This window comes from Vicugna pacos, chromosome 17 (genome assembly GCF_048564905.1).
Source record: "Vicugna pacos chromosome 17, VicPac4, whole genome shotgun sequence".
Lineage (NCBI taxonomy): Eukaryota > Metazoa > Chordata > Mammalia > Artiodactyla > Camelidae > Vicugna > Vicugna pacos.
The window spans coordinates 28089302-28116218 of NC_133003.1; the positions used below are offsets into that span (position 1 = coordinate 28089302).

At 34.8% G+C, this 26917-nt stretch overlaps 1 protein-coding gene across 30 annotated transcripts in view; it reads left to right on the forward strand.

Annotated features, from left to right (window-relative positions):
- The window catches only part of SLMAP (sarcolemma associated protein), a 122022-nt gene that overhangs the window by 40181 nt on the left and 54924 nt on the right, over nt 1–26917 (forward strand). For 18 of the 30 annotated variants that reach the window (XM_072941543.1, XM_015236236.3, XM_072941548.1 and 15 more), the window contains exons 2-4: nt 11673–11820; nt 22672–22744; nt 26706–26742. In XM_072941543.1, the coding sequence (XP_072797644.1) occupies nt 11673–11820; nt 22672–22744; nt 26706–26742 (258 nt within the window). Of the gene's footprint in view, nt 1–11672; nt 11827–22671; nt 22745–26705; nt 26743–26917 lie in introns of all 30 variants that reach the window. The other 12 variants (XM_015236239.3, XM_015236231.3, XM_015236316.3 and 9 more) reach the window with 1 other exon arrangement.

Consider the following 26917-nt stretch of genomic DNA (forward strand, 5'->3'; position numbering starts at 1 on the left):
CCAAGCATACATACAGTAAGCACTTGAAAACTTGTGATTATTGTAAATTATATGGTATCCTTTTGACACTGTTGAACAATTAACTCTTCTTTGTTTGGATTTGCTCTATGGTTAAAATTTCTGCTGAATGTAAGTGATGTAAGTGATGTTGCTTTTCAAAGTAGTGAAAGAAATCAACGATCCTTTTAAAAGAAAACTTCACAATGGCTTCAACTTGGCCCTTAAAGTTTCCCTCCGAAAAACGTTTAAGCCATAAATAGAGGTGGAATTTGAATGTGATGCTTTCTGTTGTTAAATTTCAGTTCAAAATTTTAAAAAGAATTAGTGACTCCTAATTGGAGGCATTATCTCCTCATCCTGAGAAGCAGTGGATGTCATGAGGAATATTGGGAATAGAGTATGTTTGAACATCTGAATCATGTAGGGGCAGGAAAATGGGAGCCTCGTCATTATACTCAACCCTGTAAGGGATTTATTTTCTTTTGTCTCAATAATCATTTCCCATCTCAGTCAAAATGATTGTTTCATAAATTACATCATTATTATTTCTATATATTTACTTATAATTCTCAGTGGCTTTGTGGCTTTTCTCTTTGAAAGTACAATTATTATTATTATTTTTAAAGAACTCACCTGTGGATGTGTGAATTGTCAAAACTTTGAGGAGAGAAGTCTCTTGAAGAATTAACTATCATTAAAAGTGAGGAGACATGAGTAAAGACCAAGGTGTTTTAAACATTAAAATTATATGCCAACCTGAGTGGTTGTGCTTAAAGAATGGAAAAGGCCATCATAATTATTTTCATTGCTTTATTAATAGCATTTTGAAAGATGAATGTTCTTTTGAGGGGCAGATGTACTCTTTGCATTTTTTAACATATCCATTGAATTTGCTTGCCAGATAAATTGTTTTATGTGTGGGCAGGTTTTTTTTTTTTCCCCCTAAATAAGATCTAGATTCCTGTTTTATGAATTTTGCCTATCTTTAATGGAAAAAAGTTTGTTTAGTTTCTCCCTCTCCCCTACTTCTTAGTGACTGTATAAATCAGTATCAACTATCCTTAGATCAAGCACATTATATCCGTTTTAAACAATATATAGGGCTACATTCTTTAAAGGTAGTTACCTTGTTCTATATTTCCCACAAATGTGATCACAGTGATTTCCTTTTGTGGCGAGCAAGACAATTATTCTATGGGTAAGTGTTTTTAACTATCAGAGATAAAGACTGATGGTGCAATTATTTTGTTATTGTTTCTGCTGATCTCAGGATGGTTTAAGCTAACGTTTTATAAGGAAAATAATGACCTATAAAGGATCGTCAGAGTATTGTGTATTAAAAATATCACAGTATCCCTTTTTTGTACCTTGAATATGGTAAAATATATGGCATTTTAATAAATATGTATTTATTTTAAATATTGAAATTAAAATCTCGGAATCTAAAAGTCTTGAGTTTGGAATCACTAATCTGTTCTTTAATTACCTAAGTAGGCACTTCAGAGACAAAGTTGAATGCATCTTGCTGTGATTAACAGATCATGAGAGGAGAAAATTACCAAGATTTGCCTGTCAAACTGTCAGTTTTGGGATGTAGGAAGTAAATTAATCTCCTCCAAATTAGAATATGGATTAGGCTTTTGGTAGCCTCACATCTCAGAACTGTAATGTTCTGATGATATGTTTGTTTGGTATCTTGCTGAGATTCAGAAATCTAATTTACTTTGTCTTGAATTCTCAGTGAAGGATCGTCATAATTTGTTTGTATATTTAAGAAGGGTGTAATCATTCTAGCTGTGCTTTGTATGTTTTGTAATGTTCTCATTAAATTAAAAAAAAAATCCTCCTTCCCACCTTCTCTACTTCTGTTCTTCATAATCTTATCTCTGTTCATGTGTAGAGAGATAGAAATAATTTTGCTTTCTCTTGTGGATTGGCTCCATAAGAAATAATTACAATGAATGTGTCTGAAATGTCACTTGGAGATGGAAAAAAATCCTGGAAATTTCGTAACACTTGTAAGACCTTTAGGCAGTATATCAATAAGTTCATTCTAGTTTACAAGTGAAATTTTATTTTGGTGAGAACGTTTTCATTTTCTATGTGTTTTCCTACAGCATATGAATAAAACTTTATACTTCCCTCTTTAGTACACAACTTAAAAATTCCAGCCTCTGAAACATGTGGGGCTTTGCTAGTCGGGAAGCCAGGAAAGTTATATAAACAAGTAAATTCATATTGAACATGCATATAAACTGAGTTTATGTACTCTAAGAAAAACTAAATTGTTGGTGGCAAAAACGTACAAATTGTGGATCTCCCTATTTCTAGTGACTCCCACTGCAGTTCATCCTACACACAGCTGCTAGATTATCAAAGTTGTTGGCATAGTCTCTAAAACAATATTTTCATCAAATCCTTCAGCAGTGGTTTCTCTCTTAAGAAATCTCAACTCCTTAGTGCAGTGTGCAAGGCCCTCTCTTTATAGCTTCACTCTATTTTACATTTCCCCACGTCTTTCTCTGGTTTTTGTTACCCTCTATGGCTGAGCCTTAACTATATATGAATGTACCTGTTCCTTCTCCATCTCCTCCTCCCTGCCTTTAATTCAGATCACCACCTTCACTCTTCAGTGCCTCCTTAGCAACTGACGATGCCTAACTATATTTCTCACCAGCCTCTTAGGGTTTTGGTACTTAATTCATATTCTCTTAATTTATTCTCAGTGTAGAGTTGCTCTGCATTTGATTTTCCAGATGTCCAGTATCTCCAGACAGGTGCCAAGTAAGTGTTACAGATGAAATGATTTGCCTTAATTGTGGAGTTAGTTGAAATTGGCTCTTCCTATTCTAGTTGCTTCAAAAACTTCATAAACAAAGTAGGATTTCAAAAGTTTGGAGAGGAGGAAGGCAGTGTGGAAATTTTGAAGGAATAACAGTATCAAATCCGCAACAGCTGTGAGACTAGGGCAATCTATTTAGTATACCTGAGCCTCAGTTTCTTAATCTATAAAATGGAGATGGTAATATCTACTTGGTAGAATTATCGTGGGGATCACAAGGGCCTACACGTAGCACGCAGTCAGTAAATGATAGCTATTATTATAGATTAGGGACTTATTTGGTTTGGCCCAAGAAGAGGTTTGTAGGTTGAAATATGGCTAGTGAGAGTGACATAAAAATGACAGAGAAAGATCCAAAAATTGATTCCTTCACCAAGATAACTATTAAGCTAGCATGAATGTCTGAAGCAAATATTTTGGAATTCTGGAGTCTAGTCAGACACTTGCAACATCCAAAGGAGTGCTTAATGAAGAAAGAGGCTAGTAAATTTGCATGAATTTCAATGTTTTGCATAGTGGCTACCGTCTTCCATCCCCTAACCCTGTGGCAGATAGTGGTGGATATGGTGGTGGTCCATTGTTCGTGGTGTGACTTTCTTGTCCTTCAAAAATTGGGATTGTGTATTTTTATTGCTGCTTTTGATAACTGAGGCCCTGGCACAGAGACTGACCATTTCAAACCCCACAGGCTAAAGTGGCTTCTCTGGCATCTGCCAAGAGGATTTAAAGAGACACACCCCCCACACCCTTCCTTTTCTTATTAGATCCTGACATTTAAGGAAATCTCTGTCCACTGGCTAACCATAGAGGTAACAGATCAGAGACTTCAGTGATAACTCACAGGGAATCTAGTCTTTGCCAAAAATTGTTTACAAAAGCCGCTAAACAAACAAATGACTGCAGTTTTCATCAAGTAACACCAACAATCCCTAGGGAGAGGAGAGCACTTGATTTCTATAGTTACCATATGCAATATTAAAAATGTTCAGTTCTCAACAAAAAATTACAAAGTGTACAAAGAAACAGGAAATTATGGCCCATTTGCAGGCAAAAAAAATTAACAGAAGCCATCCCTGAGGAAGCCTTGACACTAGACTTATTAGACAAAGACTTTAACTGTTCTTAATATGCTCAAAATGCTGACGGAAACCATGGACAACGAATGAAAGGAAATCAGGAGGACAGTGGAACAAGTGGGGAAGATCAGTAGAGAGACAGAAATTGTAAAAAGTACAATAGCTGAAATAAAAATTTATTGAAAGATTCATTGACAGATTTGAGCAAGTGGAAGAAGGAATAAAAAAAAACTTGAAGATAGGGCAATTGAAATTACACTGTCTGAGGACCAGAAAGAAAAGATGAATTAAAATGAACAGTACCTAAGGGATCTGTGGGACACCATTAAATGTACCAACGTATGCATTATGGAAATCCTAGAAGAAAAGAGTGAGAAAGGGGCAAAAAATTATTTGAAGAAATAATGGCTGAGAGGAACTTTACAGCTTTGACTTTTATATTTAGGCTTTGATTCATTTTGAATTAATTTTTGTATATAGTGTGAGGTAGGGGACCAACTTCATCCCTTTGCAAGTGGTCATCCAGTTGTACCAGCACCATTTGTTGAAGAAACTGTAATTTTCCTATTGGGTGGATTTGGCACCTTTGTCAAAACTCAGTTTGCTGTGGATGTATGGGTTTATTTCTGAACTCTTAATTCTATTCCACTTATGTCTATCTTTATGCCAGTACCACATTGTTTTGATTATTGTAGTTTTGTAGTAAGTTTTGAACTTAGGAAATATGCATCCTCCAACCCTGTTTTTCTTTTTCAAGATTGTTTTGTTTATTCAGGGTCCCTTGCATTTGATGAATTTGCAGATTGACTTTTTCATTTCTGCAAAAAAAAAAAAGCTATTGGAATTTTGATAGGGATTGCTTTGCATCTATAGATCACTTTGATTAATATTGCCATCTTAACACTATTAAGTCTTCCAGCCCATGAGCATAGGATATCTTTCTGTTTACAGGCATACCTTGGAGATATTGTGCGTTCAGTTCTAGACTGCTATAGTAAAGCAAATACCACAGTAAAGCAAGTCATATGAATTTTTTGTTTCCCAGTACACATAAAAGTTGCATTTACACTTTTACTGTATGTAGGCTATTAAGTGTGCAATAGCATTATGTCTTAAAAAACAACATATACATCTTAATTAAAAAACAATGTTGTTGGGAAAATAGTGCCAATAGACTTGTTCCACCCAGGGTTGCCGCAAACCTTCAATTTGTAAAAACACCAAGTATCTGTGAAGCACAGTAAAGCTAAGTGCATTAAAATGAAGTATACCTGTATTTAAGTCTTCTTTAATTTCTTTCAGCAATATTTTGTAGTTTTCAGTGTACAAGTTTTTCACCTCTTTGGTAAATTTATTCCTAGGTATTTTATTTAGATGCTATTGTAAATTGAATTGCTTTCTTAATTTCTTTTTTGAATTATTCATTGCTGATGTATGCACACCACTGTATTTTTTTTAGAATTAACTCAACTTTTTTTTAAATTGAAGTCTAGTTGATTAATAATGTTGTGTTAGTTTCTGGTATACAGCATAGTGATTCAGTTTTATATATATATATATTTTTTTCATTAGAGATTGTTACAAGATACTGAATATAGTTTCCTGTGCTAGGACCTTGTTTATCTGTTTCGTATATAGTAGTGTGTATCTGCTAATCCCAAACTCCTAATTTATCCCTCTTTCCCCTTTGGTAACCATAAATTTGTTTTCTATGTCTGCGAATCTATTTCTGTTTTGTAAATAAGTTCATTTGTGTCATTTTCTTTAGATTCCACATATAAGTGATATCATATGATATTTGTCTTTCTCTGACTTCCTTCACTTAGTATGATAATCTCTAGGTTCATCCATGTTGCTGCAAATGGCATTATTTCATTCTTTTTTATGGCTGAGTAATATGTGTGTGTGTGTGTGTGTGTGTGTGTGTGTGTGTGTGTGTATGTATATATATACCACAACTTACTTATCCATTCATCTGTTGATGAACATTTTACACCACTGATTTTTGTGTGTTTATCTTGTAAACTGCAACTTGGTGAATTCATTTATTAGCTCTAGTAGTTTTCTTGTGGGTTTTATGGGATTTTCTATATGTAGAGTCTTGTCATCTGTGAATAGACATAGTTTACTTCTTCCTTCCCAATTTGTTGCCTTTTATTTCTTTTTCTTGTGTCCCGGCTAGAACTTCAGTACAGTATTGTGTAGCAGTGGTGAAAAGCAGGTTCTCTTGTCATGTTCCTGATCTTAGGAAGAAAGCTTTCAGTTTTTCGCCATTATTATGTTAGTTGTGGGTTTTTCATAAATGTCCTTTATCATGTTGAGAAATTTCCCTTCTAATCCTAGCTTTCTGAGTACTTTTTCTTTCTTTTTTTAATCATGAAAGGGTGTTGTATTTTGTCAGATACCTTTTCTGCATTAACTGAGATGATCATGTGGTATATTACATTGTTTAACTTTCTTATGTTGAGCTACTTTGGATAAGTCTTTTCCAGCTTGGATGAGCTCTGAGTTAGGCTAAACAGAGATGAAAGCCTTGTGTCAGCCGTTCAGGGGGCCCATAAACAGGTTGGAACAGATAGACACAAAAATTTGCAGTTTAGGTCTGTTCTGCTCTTGCTGGAACCAGGGTAGCAAGGTCTCACACTGGGAATGCAGGCTGATGAAACAAAGATTTCCTACCATTTTTAAGTTGCCTTTTTCTTCATTCAGTGTTCATGTGGTTGCTATAAAACTTTGTTTTCCTGAGTTCTAACAAAGTTGGTTCTGACAATTTCTGCTTCTCTTTCAGTGTTTGTATGGGGATGGGAATTTGGAGCTGCCTACTCTGCCATTTTGCTAATTCCACTCTCTTCATTTCTTTTTGATTAAAAAGAAATTTCTTCCTTTTTATTTCTTATTTTCCTTACGGCATTATTTGTTAGTTACTTGTGTCCTTCTAATTTTGTATTCATTTCTAAATGATTTCCCTTTTATTTCTATTTTCTCTTTGAGTTTTTTCACCTTTTCTAAAATTTTACAATTGTGATTTATATTTCTCTTTTGTGTCTTGGATTATTTTCCTAATATCTTTTATATTCTTTTGAAATGGTATGATTTCGATCTGTTCCCCAGGTCTGTCTGTCATTATCTGGAAGGATGTTATTTTGCTCTTTATTTTCTTTTTTCTTAAAATAACTGTATGGGATGAGACCTTCTTATTTTTCTGTGGCTCATTTTTATGTGAAATTTGTTTTCCTGAATTTATAGAAGGGGTTATTATTCAGGATAACTTTTGTTATGTCACAGAGCTCCCTCTTCTGTTGTATTTGTAAAATGTTTTTTAAAAAAATATGGGAGTGGGGAGGATCTAGCTCAAGTGTTAGAGCACATGCTTAACATGCATGAGGTCCTGGGTTCAATCTCCAGTACCTCCTCTAAAAATAAATTAATAAATAAACCTAATTACCTCCCCCCACCCTCCAAATATGATGACTTCCTTTCCCTTTTTCTACTTTTATCTGAGTCTTTTCTTTCTTTGTCTCTATTGTACCTGCCTTGCTCAGTTTTGGTTCCACACCCAGCAGCTTTCCCTCAGTGTGGAGCTCTATCCTGGAAGGCAGCTTTGGCTGGTAAGTTAGTTTTAAGAATTTATATGACTCAGACTGCTCCAGCCTTTTTCAGAAATTACCTCACACTCACTTGTTATTAGATTGGGCTAAACTTTTCCCATTTCTCTTTTCAAACTGGCTGTCATATTGTCCAGTTAATACCTAGGGACTATTCTGATGTTCTCAACAAGTCCCTCAAATTCCCCACTGATTCCATATGCTTTCTCCTGCACAAATGCTGACTTCATGCAGGCCTTGTGACTGTTGATGGTTTTCCCCACTGGTATTTTGAGGTTCATATGGATATTTTATCACCCTTTTTTTTTTTTAAAGGTCCATGGGCTTTTGGTTTTGCTATCTTAGCCATTCTTTTTGACTTTAGGTGATGATTTAAGTATATTAAATATCTATGATATTGTATCTGCCTTCTAGAATCCAGAATCCATTCTACATTCACATTTTAAAAACTCCCCTGTATAGACTTAGAATTTTTGGCCTCTGACCTCTGGCATGTCTACTATGTTTGTACTTTGTTCTAAAGCTTTAGTTGAAATGTTATTAATCTATTGGTGATTGGATATTGCAAAACCTGTCAACCTAGAAAACCTCGAAAGAAGCAGTTTATCATTGTAGTGTAAATGAAAGCATTTACAGACTGTAGCAAAGTTGAAAGTGATGTAAAATGTGCTTGTTTATGGAATGAACAGCAGAAACTTTCTGAAGGCCAAAGAGTAAAGTATGCAACCTATGCAGTGTTGCGCCTGTGTCATTGAAGGTAATTGTAATCAGCAAGAAACAAGGAAGTGACTGATGGGGCAAGGACAACTTTTCAGTTTAAGGATCATTGTCAGTGCCTGATTTTGGGGAGCTTAACATTCATTCAGGGGGAAAGAGGGAGTTAATTGAAGATAAAACCTAAAAACAGTGAAAGTTGAACTTTGGCCACAAGTTACAGAGGGTTTTATAAATGCAGGGTTTTTTACACACCTGTTCAGCACCAAAGTCAATGCCCGGTGGCTATTACAAACGCTGCAGATGCTTGGGGATTCCTTAGACTACTAGGAAATAAAGATAGTTAAAGCTTCAACAGGATTTTTTTTTAAGTAGTCAAAAATGATCTCTTTTAAGGAAAATAAAAAAGGCTGGTTGGAAAAAGATTTATCAGCATAGGAGAGAAAGATATTTCTGGGTTGAAAGTGACAAAGAACCAACTAACATACATACTATGGGTAACACATCCAGGGACTGCAAGCACAGTCACTTTCCACTTCCTTGGAAACAAGGTGACTTTATACCTACCTAACCTGATAGTAAATAGAATAGCTTCTGCGCAATGTAGACTGAATAGTGGCAGATTGTTTCATAGGAAGTGAAGAAACATTATTTTTAATGTCTGTCTTTCGAAACACCAAAGGCAGAAGGTTAAATCAATGAAAATTTTTCTGCAGGGAAGTAGTAATGTGGTCTAGCTGTATGCAAGTGCATAGACTTAGGGGCATGAGTGGAGTGGAGAGTAATGTGGCTGAGGGGGATGAAGGAGGGAAATAGTGGGAGTTAATGAGTTCGGAGTGGGAACCAGGAGCCAGATCATGTGGGGCTTTATAGGCTGTAACGGTAAGAACTTTGAACTTTATTCCAAGGTATTTGGAAGCCATTAGCAGGGTGAGAGCAGAGGAACAATGAGCAACTAATGTAAATGATATGTTCAAGCTAAATGAAGACCGAAAGTACTATGGTGTGCTTTGGGTAGTAATACAGACATGTTCAAATAAGGAGAAGATGGGTTAATATGGATCTCGATTTTTTTTTATTTGAGTAAGAGCTGCAAACATGAGGTGTTGAGATAGACACACACACACACATACGGTTTTGTTTTTGAAACAAAAACTGCTAAACAGTACTGAATCTCATTTTATATATTCTTATTTCTCTTCTGTTCTCTTTAATGTTTAAAAAAAAGAAACTCTAGTCACAGCCTACTAAATTGACTTAGTAACACACTAATGGATCAGAATTTGAAGTTTGAAAACCACTGTAAATCTAGTATAATTCCCTTATTTGGCTTGCCAAGGCACGTATAACTGAAAATGACCAAACCAGAATTCATATGTTGCCACATTTCAGTGGAATATATTTATTAAAAAATAAAAAATAAATTCCTTGATACAGTGTAACAGTAGGTTCCAGTGTAGAAAAATTTTGAGAATAAGTGTTCCTACTTGGCCATATCGCCTGTGCTTATCTCCCTGGTGTAAAATGTTAAGGCCTGTAAAATTTCAGATGGACTTGTAAAATATCAACACAGCTTTCTTTATTAGTGGTCTGTAATTAAATATACAACCTGCTAGCCGAAGTACCAATTGGTCTCTTTTGAATTATAGACGGAGAATAAGTCATTTATAGACAGCCTGGTGGCCTTTAAATTGTCACCTAGGAATTAATGAAAACAAATGTCATTTTCATATTTTCTGCAAATTGCTTATTCTTTTGCTGTATTTCATTTTGAAAGAGAGCTTGTGGGAGGAGTGAAGGATAAATGTAACATAAAGGTCAGTGTGAGGTAATGGGAAAAAAATGTCTCTTTTAATTCTATTATATAAATCCTAACTTCTATATTCCATATCTCTATGACCTTTGGAAGGATACTTGCCGATGCCCCACTTTTCTCATTTATAAATGGAAATAATACCTATATCTAGCTTTAATGTTAGGGTTAAATGAAGACCTGGTGCCGTAACATGTATTTTAATAAATATTAGATTTTCTTCTTTCCTTTCTTCCTTGGAAAGAAATTCAGTGAAAATGTGTTGTTAGAATAAACAGGGCTAGAGAGTATAGAGAAATGCAAAAAGAAAGGTGAATCTTTTTGGGGGGATTTTCTCTTCCAGTAAGTCTACTGTGTGTGATCCCAGATGTTCCTAATTTCTTTTAGGAGAGGCAGGTAATACATAGGTAGATTTCCTGTACCTCCTGCTGTACCTTCCCTTTTTAAAGAGAGAAGATTATGTAAGTGATGAAAGGCAAGTTTAGAAGGCCAGGATGTGATACTTTCTTAGTTGATTCCAGTATTTTAGTTTCTAGTGTCTCCAGTCCATTTATCGCAAAGAATTCACTGAAGATATGCTGGTCCTGATACCAAGTATGTTAGCTAACTGGTAGCTATTAATTATAGGTGTTACCTGAAACCAACTATCCTTGCCTGTGGAATAAACAGCTTTGATTTAACCCAGACATCCTAGGAACAGAATTACAAAGTCAGAGTGAGATGAAAAGATAAAATCAGAATTTTGTGTAGCTGGCTTTTTTTTTTAAATAACATCTTTATTGAAATATAATTCATATACCATAAAATTTGCTCTTTTGAAATGAACAATTCAGTGGTTTTTAGTATATTCACAGACTTATGCAACCATCACCACTGTCTAATTTTAGAAACTTTTAATCACCCTGAAAAGAAACCTTATACCTATCAGCAATTGTTCTCCACTCTACTCCACCCACCCTTTCTGCCTTGTCACCTCAGCCCCTCGCAGCCACTAAAGTGCTTTTTGTCTTTATGGATTTGCTTATTCTGGATATTTCACATGAATGGAATTATATAACGTATGTCTTTTGTGACTGACTTCCTATACTTAACATAATGTTTTAAAAATTCATCCATGTTGTAGCATGAGTCAGTACTTCGTTTCTTTTTATTGCCAAATAGTATAAATCTTATGGATATAGTACATTTGTTTCCTTATTCATCAGTTGATGAGCATTTGGGTTGTTTTCACATTTAAGCTATAATGAATAATGTTGCTATGAACATTTGTGTACAAGTTTTTGTGAGGACATATGTTTTCAGTTCTCTTTAGTATATATATCAGAGTAGAATTGCAGGGTCATACGCTAACTTTATATTTAACATTTTGAGGACCTTATAAACTGTTTCCTGAAGTGATTGTAACATTTTATCTAGCTGGATTTTTAAATCACCTGGTTTTAGGGTTATAATTTCATATGTAATGAAGGAGAACCTTAGCTGAAATAAGAGATTTGAAGATTTGAACTGATGGGGGAAAAAACCTACCTGCAGTGGTTTGCTAAGTTGTAAGTACTTTTTTTAAAAAGTACATTTGGAATTATGGCTATTAATCTTTGGCTTTTATTTTTTTTTTTTTGCAGTTTTATCTCCAAGACACTAAAAGTAGTAATGGTACCTTTATAAATAGCCAGAGATTGAGTCGAGGCTCTGAAGAAAGTCCACCATGTGAAATTCTTTCTGGTGACATAATCCAGTTTGGGGTAGATGTGACGGAGAATACACGGAAAGGTACGGGTATGGATCGATTTTTCCTACTATATGTCTTTTTAAGTTTGTCTAATTTTTTATTCTATTTTTTGATGTTCATGCTTGTAAAAACAATTAAATACAGCATTTTATACAGCAAAAAGTTGTCTCTTACTTTTCCTGTTGTTTTTCTAAAATTTTAAATTCTGAAGTGTAAAATAATTTACACTCTTTATCATAGTATGAAAATGTAGGGCACTACTGTGTCAATTAGGAAGCAGTTGGCTGCAGTGATACTACAGCCAACCAATAGGAGCTTAAACTAAGAGTATTTATTGTTAACTTATAGGCAGGAGGCAGGTAGGTCCAGACTTTGTTCATTTGGCTCAGTGATGGTATCAGGAATCCAAGGTCTTACTGTTCTCCCATTTTATTATCCTTTACATGTTGGTTTCTTAAGCTTTTGCTGGTTTCCTCAGGGGCAAAGGGTGATGGCTGCTGCCCCAGACATTATTTTCCTCATACTGGTGTCCTTGGCTAAAAAAGATGAAATGAGGACAAAATGCCTTCTTGTGTGGCATTTTGTCTCTTTTTATGTTTGGAAGAACAATCTTTCATAGACTCCTTCCAGCAGATTCCTTCTTTTGTCTCACTGGCTACATGGGTAGGTCACAAAACATAGCTTTAATTGTTGCTACAAAGGAGCCTGGGAAGGAAGTTACCAGGCAAAGGGGAGCAGGAGATCCATGATTGGCATAAATCAGCTATGATTTATTTCTTTTGATTATGCATTATTGTTGCCCCAAACAAAATCAGACTTCTTAGGCAGCTAATAGTACCTAACACCAGTATAAAATTTCATGTCTCAGTCTTTGAAACTAGATATTCTCTGGCTAAATAAATGTAGATTATCCTTATTTTTATAATTCTGAGGCTTCCTGGTTCTACCTAGTTCACTGTTTACTTTATGACAATGAAATTACATGGCATAATCATGAAATTAAGTAAATAGGAACCAGAAGTATGCAGCCCACTCTCTTAAGTTCAGTGTGGACAATGGAACCAGTTGGCAGGTTTCTCATTTTGTTTCTCTGAGCATACTCTGATCTGGTGATACTCTAAGTCATTAGTCTTTGACATTTTGCACAGGGGGTGGTGGTGATGATGGTGTGTGTGTGTACATGTGCATATATGTTTGCATACTGCAACTGCAATGTTATTTTTACTGGGTTTTGTTGGCCTTCTCAGGGTGTTAGGTTTTGGTATTTGAATTTGTGTGGGGCCCGTATCTTAGGAAAAAAGAAAGTTTGTATTTTGCTGCAAAATATTGAGTACTCCTTACTAAAAGAGCTCAACTTATGTATGACCATACTGAGAACGACTGCAGTGGACACTCTAACACCTGCTGTTGCCATATCACACCTCCTCTGCTAACAAGTCATTCAGCAAACATTTACTGAGCCCTAGCTGTGAGTAACCCACAGAGAAGACAGAATTTGATTACAGTGTCTTTTTCTCCAAGGAATGTCTATTTTCTTGACTTGCATTTCCCAAAGAGAATTAATAGGGGTTAAGTGATAGAAGAATGAAGTAACCAAATACATTTAGGAAATGCTTAGTTAACCAAAGGTAGACAGGACTTCTCAGAGCTTTTAATATGCTAACAGATTTCCAAGGCAGTGACCATCCTAGAATGCAGGTAGCTCTTTCCAAACTCCTTCCCACTCTTCTCTGTCTAGCTGTGGGGGACATTCTTTAGAAAATGCTGTAGAAAGCTAGGAGGACAACTCTGAGATTCAGGGTTACTATTAATACAGTATTATTCTGGCAACAGATTTTGCAGGTGTTTTTGAAAAGTTAGCTATCTTTTATGTTAACTTTAAGGAAATTAAGTAAAGAAAAATTTCTTCATCATTAAAATGTTGTTTCCCTTTGGTATTTATTGGCTTCAAAAAGATGATTTATATTATGCATGGGCTCTTGGGATACAGATGTGTCATGAATTGAGTATTACCTGTTTAAGCCTATGCTACAGAAAACTTTGTCCCAAAAAGCTTATTGAAATTATACACTGCTAGAAAACCCCTGGGTCAAAGAAGAAAACAAAAGGAGAATTTTAAACTATGTGGAAAGGAAAAGAAACTTTCATACCAAAATAAAGTAAATCCTTTATTCAGATAAAAATTTATAATCTTAAATTCCTTCAGTTTTGAAAAAGGCAAATGACGAAAAAACTTGGCACTTAAATTAGAAAAAGAACAACAATAAAAAGAAGCTGGGAAGAAGAAATGAAGAGCAGAAATTAATGAAATAAACAAAAATCTCTAGAAGGGATAAACAAGCCCAAATGCTGGTTCTTAAAAAAAGAAAACAAAACAATAAAATAAAATAGGTAATTCATAAGCCTTGCTTCCTTTATTAGTTAAAAAATACTAGTAAAAACATGTAAGACAGTGAGAAAGGAGACATAAACACAGATTTGGGATATACTAAAAGAATTCTGAGAGACTATTACATGCCAGCCTATGGCAAAGAAAAAAGAAACTGAAGTAAATTAATGTTTTTCTAGCAAAATTATCCCAAGATGTAGGAAACTTTCAAATTGATTTCCTTAAAAGAGATTTAAAAAGTTATTAAAGACTGACCAAAAACAGGCATTCACAGCTAAATTTGATCATATTCTTAAAAGACAGGTAAGTCCAATGTTGTTTAACTAATCTAATAAAGGTAAAGGTGGAGCACTCTCAAAATCCTCCAAAGAAGCCCCCAGCCTGTCATTAATGCCAAATTCTGATACAGGTAAAGCACAAAGAAGAAAACTAACTAATTCCATTTGTGACAATAGATGAAAATTTCTGGCTAAGGTATTAATAAATTAAATTCAGAAATGAAGCAAGAATAAATAGCAAAGTAGGGTTTACCCCAGGAATGCAAAGGTGACTCAGTTTGGAGGAAATCTGTCAACATCGTCCACAAACTTAAGCTAAAAAATGTGTAACTGTATAACCAGTAGATGTTGAAAAGGCATTTGATCAAGTTCAGGAGTTATTCTTAATAAATATTCTAAATAAATAGGATGAAAAGAAAGACTAAGTAAAACAAAAATTATAATTAAGGCAGAATAAAAATAACAAATACTACACAGCTGTAAAAATGTGTGAACTAAATTTGCATGTGTCAATAAGGATAAATCTCAGACATCTCAAGCAAATCACAGAAGGATGTATGTGGTGTAATACCATTTATATAAAGCATGAATTCATATGAAACAATGCTCTGTGATGCTTTTGAAAGCATTTATGATAAGGATATAAAATTAGACACTTGAGATGATCAAAACTAGTTTGTGGGGATCTGTGAAAGGATTTTTTTGTATCAGTGTGCATAGTACAAAAAACAATGGAAGAATGATTTTTAAATTGCCCTTCATGCAGCTCTTAAAAAGAATACATTAGGATTATATGAACTGCAGGGATTTCCATAAGATGCATTGTTGAGCTAGGAAAGAATTACTTTTAATAATTTGATTATTTTAAAAAAGTCTCAATAACCCCTATAAATGTACATATATGTATGTGTTGTAGATGATTATATGAACATGGGGGAAAACATAGAAGAATACATGCATACTAGTCATTAATGTGAGTCACGCTGTTGAATGATTAGAGAGAAGGAGTAGAAGAGAAGTGGGAGCCAAATTAAAAAGGGAGAACCTAACAAAACTGTAATAAAACCCCTCTAGGATATATGACATTTATGTATTTGTATAAAATAATGTCTGGGTAAAAGGAAATTTCAAAAAAGAATATATAACATATAAAAATGTTTTTTATGTGTGTGTGTATGTATATACATATATATGATTTTATGTATATATGTATATATATGTATATACATACACACATAAAATCAGGATTTTTGTTAAAAATGTGTATGAGCCTTATGTCATTGAACATATCAGTTCATATTAGTGTCTCTTCTATTCCAAGCTCTCCAAAATAAGCTGATTTTGATGTTTGGCTTTCCACATAGTATGGCTCCTGGGAAAAGACTCACTGGTCAGCACTGTACTAATAACCTGCTGTATACATATAAAATGTTATTGCAAACAAATAGGGTGACATTCTAATAGATTTCTTTAAAAAAGAGAAAAAAAGGAAGGTTTGGAGGGAGAAAGAGAGGACGCTAACTGCTGGCTACTCCTCTGTTCCCAAATTCACAAACTGCTTAAACATCATGAGTTTTCTGGGTCACACATTGTATTAACCTTCTGAGGCAAAGCTTGGGACCATTTAGTTCTATAAACTTCACATATAACTCCAATTAGCTCATCAGTCCAGGTCCACTTCACCAATATATGTTCCTCAGTTAAGTCCCTATGAACATAGAGCCTGTTATGAGTAAGGTCAGTGGTATCTTCCTTTTTTGTCTTATGCTACAACTGCTCTGAATTACTCTTACTCCCCTCAATAGATCTTGCCTTTTCTAGCCTTTAAGCCCTCACACGTAATTTTTTCTTCACCTAAAAACCTTTCTAGGCTGGAAAAGATTCCCCTCCATGTCCCTGTTACACACTGTACTTATCCCCTTTATGTGTTTGCCTCCCTCACTAGCCTGTAAGCTGTGCAAGAGCAGCAATATGTCTGTCTTCATTGTAGAATTCCCAGTCTTAACCTGGCGCATGTCGGTTGAATAAGTTTTAAAATCTTTCATGAACTTTATCCACCATTCTACAAAAATTCTTTCTACCATCTTATCGACTAAGATTTTGACAACCTTCCTTCTAATCTAGAGGCTTATGTGAGGATTGGGAATCGGCAACCTTGTTATCGACTTCGCTTTTTATTCTGCTGTGACTTAGTTACCTCCCCTTAACCTTTCTCAGCTTTAATGTCCTCATCTTATAAAATGGGACTTATGATACCACTAATTACCTGAAGGTTTGTGGTACAATATTCATTGTTCATACTGCGGCATGATGTTCAATGTGAACATTGAAAGAGTGATTATAAAGTGCTTAGCTCAGGGTCAGGTGCTTTAAATATTACTGAAACGCTTGCCAGTCAGTTGAACCATCTTATTTTGACATCACGTTTGCTGCTCTTTCTGAGTAGCTTCAGCCCCAGTGTTCTTTACCCATCTGTCCTTTGGAACCCATCACTGGCCGTTTCAAAGGTACTATCACCAACTCTTAGACTACTCCTTGACTTTTGGCTATGCTCTTTTGCTTGTTTCTAGCTCTTGGAAACTTTCACCGTAAGCTTTACATACTTCCACTTTTCCAGCTACTAGGGAAAATCACAAAGCTGATTCAGTACAGACTGTGCCAAATTTGCCAGATTGACTAAGAGAATCTTCCTGATGATGACTGTGTTCTTTCTTTTGTTCCTTTTAAAAATAGATTCTCAACCCAGGATGTGCAGCAGAATTACCTGCAGCTTTGTAAAACTACAGATGTGTGGATCCCACTCTTCAGCCCTAAGAAGGAGACTTCTTAGGTGTGGGCCCTAGACATACCTATTTTTTAAAAACCTTGGGTTGTTCTTTTGGACAATTTAGTTTAAGAACTCTGGCCTATTAAGTTTCTGGCAACTGTTTTATGTGTTTTTCCTTATCCTCAAGTCCCAGGTTTCCCTTCACACATTGTCTGCTCTGAATCCATACTTGATGGCTCTACACCTGTGTTTCCAGCTGCTTGCTTGGTTGTTTCCTCTTGAATGTCCTACTGTTGCCTTTCTCTGTACAAAGCTTAATTTCCCCCTTCAAACTAAAGCATTCTGCTGACTTCCCATTTTTTTAAATTAACCCATCATTCTCTAAAATTTCTAGCTCAGAATATTGGTATCTTTTCTGAATCCTGTCTCTTTCTTACCCTAACAGTTGTGTCATCGTAGACCACTTGCTTCCTTTCCCTGCTACTACTTGATTTTCCAGATGCCAACATGTTACAGTAGTGTTCCACTTCTGGCCTCCATATTCTGTCAACCCACTGCCTCCAGAACACTCTTCTGTTACAGCGTTGTTTATGTCATTCTCCTGCTTTTAGAAGGCTTAAGTGGCTGTGCCATACTGCAGAATAAAGTCTGAAATGCTTAATTGCACATTTGAGGCCCTCAAAATGTGCACACAATTCATTCAACCTTTTGATTTTATTTCCCATTATTTCCCTCCGTATATGTTAAGCTGTTAAACAATACTATTTAGAGGTAAGATAGAGAAAAATTTTGTTTTGAATCCTAGCGCTACCACTTGCCAAAGGTGTGATCTCAAGGCAGTTACTTTAGCTTCTTTGACCTTAGTTGCCACATCTGTAAAATAGGACATAAAAGTAACTATTTACATGGCTTGTCATAAGTAGTTAACATGTATAGTGTGCTTGGCATGGGGTCTGACACCTAAAGGGCCTTGAAGTGTATTCTTTACCTCCTCTTTCCAGTCTTCTGCAGTGCCCTCCTTAGATGTAAACTCTCTCACATCCTTCTCATTTTCTGTTTCTTTGCTTATGCCATTTTCTCTGCCTTTCCTTCCATGTCAGATTTTGAAATCCTATTCCTTTTTTTACCCCCTCTTCAGAAATCCTTCCCCTGCCCTTGTTCATTCCAAGTTCCCATAGTGTTTTATAGCATTTGTGAATTTTTTTTCCCCATTTGTTTGTATGTTAGATACTTCTAGTTTGTTCTCTCTACAGACTAAATTGAAATCTCCTCAAGGACAAGGACCTGGTCATAGTCCTCTTGGTTTTCCCATCACTCCCAGCATACTGCTTTGTAGCTAGCAGGTTCTCAGTGAATACTGAGCCAGCCAGTAAAGGCAGAGAACAACTTAGTCAAACAATAAAGTCAGCAAGCAATATCACTCCAAGTATGCTAGAGAACTAAAGTAGCAAATTAATCCACATACCTAGAGAAAAGATTCTTCTCATCAAATAAATAGGTTGAAACAGGATTTCTGGGAGAAATAGCTAACTATGAGTCCAAGGCAGGAAATGTACAAGTTGAATTTGTAAGATTTTGTCGTACCAGAAAGCAGTAAAGCTAAGACTGCTGAAGTTCTGTTCGAAGGACTCAGGAATTAATGTGGAGTTGTGACTGATCAATAAGACAGTTTGAGCATCAAACAATAACAGCAGTGGATTGAAATATATCAAATATGTTTAAATCTATAAACTTACGGTACTAAAAAAGAAAAGAAGAAGGTTTAGTCACCTTTGGAAGAACTTAGGAAACCCATTTCTCATTCTGAAATAAGATAAAGAGAATAAAGCATTTATGCTACCTTTCTTGTAGAAATCATATGTGAAATAGACAAGTAGTTGAAGAAAATGTTTTTTAATCACTGCACTCCAGCTCACAAATGAAGACAGGATGATAGAGTATGTATTCAAAAAAATTTTTTTTTTAGAATTTAAAGAGTACTTGTCTATCCAGCTAACTTTCGCTGCCTTTTTTCTAACCTTAAAAAAAAAAAAAAGAAACTCTTTGAATTAGAAACATTATGAAGCAAAAAATACCAGAATGAAAGTTTGGTAACTTTTACATCTTTGTTTGCAATCAAAAGGCAATTAAATGAATAATTTCCCAGCCTGGAAATGTTAACATCTTTATTTAGATCTTGGGTTTTTTTTTTTTCATAAATGTTTGTTGAGCTTTTACTTCCTATTATTGCCAATCATTTCAAGAAATCCTTCAAACTACTCAAGTATAGTACTGACCTTCCTACTCAATGCAGAAAAGGAGAACCATACCCCAGTAGTTTTAGTCCCCTAGTCCAGGGTCTTAAACAGTTTTTAAACTTATCAAAGTGAACATTGGTTCTTCAAGTGATGTTTGTGTGAAGAGGCAATAGAAAAGGCTGACTGCATATCATAAATAAATACATTAACTCAAAAGCAAAATAACAAATCTGTATAATAGAGAAAAACCCCATGCAAATGGCAGTCAGCTTTTGTAGTCTTAATTCTGGTTTTTAATAAATTTTATAACTACAGCACAGCAGGTAATTGCAGGTTTTTCTCTGCAGATACCTTGTTCCCTCGACATACCTATTTTTTGTGTTTTAACATTTCTGGAATTTGCATTTAGCTTACAATGCATGTGTTCATTTAATGCAGCAGTGTTCCTGCCAGCCTCCTTACCCCACTCAAAAAACTTTTAAATTGTGTTTTGCAATCAATTTTGTCTTTGAATTTTGGCAATATGATAATGTTTCTGGATGAATTTTGAGAGCAAAATTGTTTTAAAAGTGCTTCGTAGAATACTTTAGACCAGTATTTTCCAAAATATTTTCTTCATAATACCCTATATACCATATATGTAATACCATAGTTCCAGTTCCAGAGTTCCTAAAAAGGGGGGCAGTGATGCTCAATGATTAAATGAATTTGGAAAATACATCTTACCACTAGAGCCTCACTGTAGACAAAAAGCCCATTAAGCTCTGAGAAATCCTGTGGTTTAAAAAAATAATAATAAAAACTCTTTCAATCTCTTTTAACTAAATGTTATCCAAACTCTTCTGTCCCCCAAATCCTTTTTTGTTAACACCTGCTAGCATTCCATTTTAGGAAATGCTGCTGTGTAGAGTTCATTAATATAAATAATAGAACAAAATATTTTTGTCAGGTTGCTTTAAATATTTGCCTATTGCAAATTAAAAAGATAACTAACATTTCTAGGCATCTGTGTATCTAGTTGTCATAAGAACCTTTCCAAAGGCAGGCTTGGCTGGACTATATCATCAGCTTAGTCAGACATAATCTTTAATTGCCTTCAATAGTGCAGCAACCATACTGCCCGGTTAGTGTTAGCCCTTGCTTCATCTCACAGGCTTAGACATCGGCCCAGTTGCTGGGCTTCAGGGTGATACTTCTTAGCAGAAGAAATCCTTATGTAACGTGTCACATGTTGCCAGCTCTGGCACTACAGTTTTATTCTGTAACTCACTGCACCCTTTTTAAAAAAACAATTTTTTTTCAATTTAAATGTGTCAGTAAAGTAAGTATTGCTGGATCTTCTTGTCTTGTGCTCCTGTATATATTGTAGCCTGTTTATGGTAAATCTCTGGGAGAGCCATAGAGCTGGGATAAATCCATCCCTTTCCTATCTTCTGCCAGAGAAAGGAGGCAGTTAGGTGGTTCTTGCCATCAAAGTAAGCTACAATGTCTCTCTTGAGTAATGGAAACTATAAAATATTAACCAGACATGTTCTTTGGCATAATTCAGTAAGCATTTATTAAATGCCTTCTTTGTACCAGAGAGCTATGCTAAGTACCAGGTTTTAAAAGTGAGAAGCAGTAATCCTTACTGTCCTCAAAGAGTTGACTCTAATTGGTGAGACAATGGTTGTGTAAGTGATAAATATTTACAGTGCAGTATGAGGCTCTGGGGACACCTAACTTATTGGTGAAGAACGTGGAAAGTCTGAGCCTGGAGGATAAGTAGCTTCTGATTATGCAAGTAAGGGGATAAATGACATCACTGACAGAGAGGACAATTTGTGTAAAAGTTGTATGGGGTTGTGAAAAGTGAGAAACTTGAAAGTGCTGGTAGCTTTGTTTTGTATAGAGTATCTATGGTAACAAGATGGGAGAATAAAGCCTGGAAGGAAGATCAGTGGTTCCTGGCTGTAGGTGCTATGTTTGGCAGAGAGTTTAGAAGACTGCCCCATATGTGATTCTTGACCTTTACTAGCATTTTTTATAAATAAATTAATGAAAATTAGTATTGACTAAACTGCTGAATTTCTTAAGTTTAATGTGTATTTCCAGGTGACAGAGTAGTCATATTACTTCATGTTAATAATAGCATCTTGATGACTTATGATCCTGATCACTTAAGTCACCCTCATGCAAAGGCATTAGCTCTATTCTTTAAAATCAGTTTTATGGAGAGATAATTTACATGTATAATTCACTGAGATTTGACAAATGTACACAGTTACATAACCACCACTCCTCTAATCATAATATAGTATTTTTTCATCACCCTGCATTTGCTTTTATTTAGAGTTTGGTAAACTAAATAGATTAACTCTTTGAACCCTGAAGGACATAATATCTGAAGAACAGAGAACTAAAGAGCCATTAACCTTTACACTAGGGAAAAAATTTTTTTTCTTAAAAAGAAAAAAGAGAAGCTCTATAAAAGTACTGCTTTTGGAAGATTTTGTCTCTTGAAATCTTCAAAAGAAAAAGGAGGAAATAAAAAGCAATGGTAAGAAATTGTCTGCAAAGTGACTGGTATAATATTCTATAAAGATGTTTGGAGGTGGAGGAAGAAACAACTGCCAAGAAAACAAAACCAAAAATTTTAAATACTGAACTGGAAATTTTAGACTTGAGTTCTAGCAGACAACTCTGATATTTAATAGCAGAGAGGTACAGAAGCATTTTCACTTGTCTGAGGTCTTGGTTTTCTCATAACGTGGGCCATTGGATGGCATATTCCAAGCTATATTACACAGAACTTTAGAGTTTTATGAGGTGTGGACAGGAGTTACAGATTGGGGAGAAGAAAATTAAAACTAAGGGCTAAATTTTAAACTAGGAAATAGTTGTACTTAGGTTTTGATTCTGGCAGGTGGGAAGAAAGTGCATCCCCCCAACCTTGTATTTCCATATACTCAGCCGACCTTTTATTGATTGTTGCTGTAGCATTGGAGGTTAGGACACTTTGTGAAATAATTTTATCTGTAATTCTACTTTGCACCTGTGATTCATTGTGGAAGAAGATGAGTTTCTCCGGGGAAATGAATATTGCCATTAAACTACAAAAATTATTTTCTTTCCAGAAGTTATTACATTTAAGAATAAAATAGATGTTTCTATATGAGAAGTACACAGGTTCATGTTTTTAAATAACTATTTTATCCATCTTATTTGTTTGTTTTAACCAGTTACCCATGGGTGTATTGTTTCCACAATAAAACTTTTTCTACCAGATGGTATGGAAGCCCGGCTCCGCTCAGAGTGAGTATAATTTAATGCTGTGAAGTTTTTGTATTAATTGCCTTAGTTAATAATATTCTAGTTTACTTCAGGATTATTCTAATAATGTTAGAAAATTGATGTAGTACTTTTGGAATATAATGTATTTCAGTTTAATTGCTTTTCACATGGGTTACAATTCTAGAAAATAATAATGTATAAGGAGGCGCAGTGATTTTGTTTCCAGAATTAACTTTACAACTTATATTTTGATGGATAATTAATTTTTCAAAATATTTGGAGTATGTAACTTACTGATGAGTGATAACTGTTCATTTTGATCTGCATTTCCTATAAGACTTTATGATTGCCTCTGAAGTTAATGCCATGTCATAATCTTACAGGACCTTGAGGGTGTTGATACAGTTAGTAGTCTGTTTTGGTGGGAGTTTCTAGAGGGATTTTCCAGTGCTTTAGTTTAGTTTAGTTTTGTTTTCTAATGAAGCAGTATGGAAAGGTCGCTTAGAGGAGGACAAATGAGAGGGAAAAATTATTCATACAATGTTAATGTTAAAATGTAAACATAAGTACATTTTGCTCTTGTACTTTTCACAGATTATTATTATGAAGTGTTGGGGGAGCTAAACAATCTTTAAACTTCAGGATTTTTTATTTTGAGTGAAAACCTTGAATATGCTAGAAGCTTGTTTATGTACCCAACATAACATTTTCTGTCCTATAAAAACAGAGACAGATATCTGAGAGTGGGAGGTTGAGAACAGCGGTAAGTTGAAGGTGCAGCAGAGTAGTGAGTAGGAAAAAGCAAGCAGAGAGAAGTCCTGCTATTACTGTGATAATTAGTGCTTTCATTAGAATTATTATATATTATGCTTTAGTTAGAGGCTGCCAGTTTTTTTTTCCAGCTTTAAGGATATCTGAAGAAAGCAGATATTTTAAAACATTCTAAATTTAAAACGTTGATCTGTTTCCTATTCAAATTATAGTTTAATTATTAAAAATACAGTTAACTTTGGGAACATTAGTGTGACTTAGCTTTTAATGTGACTTAGTCAAGAGCTTTTTAGTGTGACTTACTCAAGAGTTAAGAGTCAAAAATAAGAGTAACTATTGATAAACCAATGACAACTGGCTTTTTAAAGACTTTGATGTTTGTATTTGATAATGAGATTTTTCTTTCATGGAGTCAGGAACTTTGAGCATCTGCATAAAGGGTCATCTCTGTTCTCAGGTTCCATCTAATAGGGCATGTGAGTTTTTTCAAAGTCTGTCAGTAAATTGTGTTCCTATCCCTCTTGTCTTCCCAATGCTTTTCATCTTGGTCCCTGTTTCTTCTCATTTTGTTTTGTTTTTTTTTTTATGTGGTTAAATATTAGCATCATTTAAAATTTTGTTGCCAGTTTCATTGTACATAATCTGGTTGACTTTCTGGAGCTGGTGAAGTTCTTTAGAGCTGGAAGAGTATCAGAATGACCTTTAGAGGTTTAGTCTGGTTCAAAGCCTGACTTCACCTGTTCTGTGACTGGATCAGTCCTCCCTTTTCTCATTTGAAAAATGAAGGTAGTACTTTTACTTATTAAGCAAGAATTTTATGAGGAAGATTAAGCAAGACTGTACACTTAAAAGAGGTTACCCGGCATGTAATAAGCACATAGTGAATATTAGTTGTTTCTGTTACTGTAATCTAATATTTTTTAGCAGTCAAGATACTTTTAAATATGCCAGAATGTTTAGAGTTTAAGGTACATTGTATACATAGCATTTAATATTTTAAGGTCTTCAGTAGGTATACCATTCTCTAAAAAGCTAATTCTGTTTTCTTCCTTGAATTTTATTATATTGCACAAATAATTTTCAAATGATAAGAAACAAATTGCCTATAATTCCATAACCCTAACACTAAATAAGTTTTCCTTTTCTGCAATTCCTTGTTGCATAATTCAAACAAAATACACCTATACCCAAGATAGTTTTTGTAAAATATAAATGTATATCACTTATGGAATGTTTTGCTGGATTTTTAGCCTTTTGTTTATTGACCAGATTTTCATGGAATATTTTGTGCTTGGGTCACTAAGAAAACTGGATTTAAAAACTTCATTAATACCACTTGCTTCTGTTTAGACTCTCTTAAGTTCATTTCCCTGTATATGCATATCTACAGAGAAAAGGATAAATACTCAAGATGATCTGGGTGCTGACATTGAGGAATTTTTATTTATTTCCTCATGCTTTGCTTCACACATTTTCCATAATATGTATTACTTGTGTAATCAAGAAAAAGAAACTTAAGGCAAATGTCTATTCCATTTTTATGGGGCAAAGAAGAAAAACTAAATTTGTATGTCAGTTTTTAAACCTTCCATTAGGCATCCAGCTTTGTTAGGGCCTTGTGATAGATTCTGTGGATGCAGAAATGAATTGTTCACAGTATCTGAGAACAGACATGAAATCAAAGGAGTAGAGCAGTGAGTTGTATGGTCTCAGTGGGAGTCTGTGCAGGATATCATGGGTGCTCAGAAGGGAGGTGCCCCTGGTCCTTAATATTCTGTTTTAGTCAGTATTTTAGTGTATTTGTGACTAATTGAATTGAAGTATTTTGAGGGTGTTTGCAGTTACTACAGTGGGATCAGAATTGTCATTCCTGTTTTTAAGTCCTGCAAGATCAGTTTCTCAGCAGCTTACACATGGTTAACCAATTGAATCTAGAACTTTACCCAGTCAGACATGAAGCTGACCATCACCAGAGTAGCCTCTAGGATATGGTTTGATGATCAACTGGTAGGGAACATGGGTTGCAGCCTTGCTCTGTGTTCCCTCTGCTTACCCCCAACCAGCATACAGTATCTCCGAGGGCATTTTGTAGAACAGAGACCCTGGCTTCCTTAGCTGCTCTCTTCTCACGGGAGTGGTAGTAGTGCTGCTGTGTCCTAGATACTGTTTTAAGTTCTTTGTTTATATTAACACGTTTAATACTCACAATAACCCTATGTGGTTAGTTTTATGCTTATCCCCACTTTATGGATGAGGAAGTTGAGACCTACAGTGGTGTTAGATAACTTGCCCAAGATTATGCAGCTGGTACACAGAGCCAAACTTTGGACCCAGTCAGTATAGCTTGTGAGCCTGCATGCCTAACTGCTACACTGCACTGTCTCTTACATACTTTATAAGACCAAAAAGGCAGTTAGTACCAACTAATACTGCGTTTGTGGTTTAGTTTTAAAGTGATATACTGAACAAGATTATACTGTATAGCACAGGGAAATATATACAAGATCTTGTGGTAGCTCACAGCGAAAAAAAAATGTGACAATGAATGTATGTATGTTCATGTATAACTGAAAAATTGTGCTCTACACTGGAATTTGACACAACATTGTAAAATGACTATAACTCAATAAAAAATGTTTTAAAAAAAAGTGATATACTGAATTCAGTTTTATACCTACATCTGAGCTTTCAGTTGTTAGTGTGTGAGGTGGCTGGGTAGAGAAGAATAGTACTACAGTTTTGATTAGCTAGAACTCTACTAGAACATATTTCCAAATTATAGCCTTCTGTACAGTAGAACTTTGCTTTTTAGAGACTTTCTACAAAGGAATATTTAATTTTCAAAAGAACTTTATACATACCAAAATGCAAAATGGATAGTTTGAGTTCTTTCTTTCTGTTTAGAAGTTCTTATAACCAAGAAATTCACCATAGCCCGTAGTAATAGTGGATCCAGAAAAGGCATTTAATATATCTTGAATTTTGAATTTGTGTTTAGAAATATATTAACATGCAAAAGGTAGGTTTGTGTATTTATTCCCTTGTTTTCTAACAATTCTATACATTTATGAAGGATTGAAAAATAATTTACTTTCTTTTAATTATATGAAAGCAAGTATATTAAGTTTGGGGTTTAAAATATTCTGGTACTGTCATACTGTTTCCTCTGTTGTCAGGAAACTAGATAAAAATTCTAAATTTTACTTTTCAGTGTCATCCATGCTCCATTACCAAGTCCTGTTGACAAAGTAAGTTTTACTAATGATGATTTTTTCCCAATTCCCTCTGCTATAGTACTTTGGAAAATGTTTCTGTTTGTTTTATTTGCTTTACCTAGAAATTTATTTCTTTTTTGTAACAAAATATAGGAATGCATATAGCTATATAGTTATTCTAGTCTTCTGATCTTCAAAAACTGGAGAA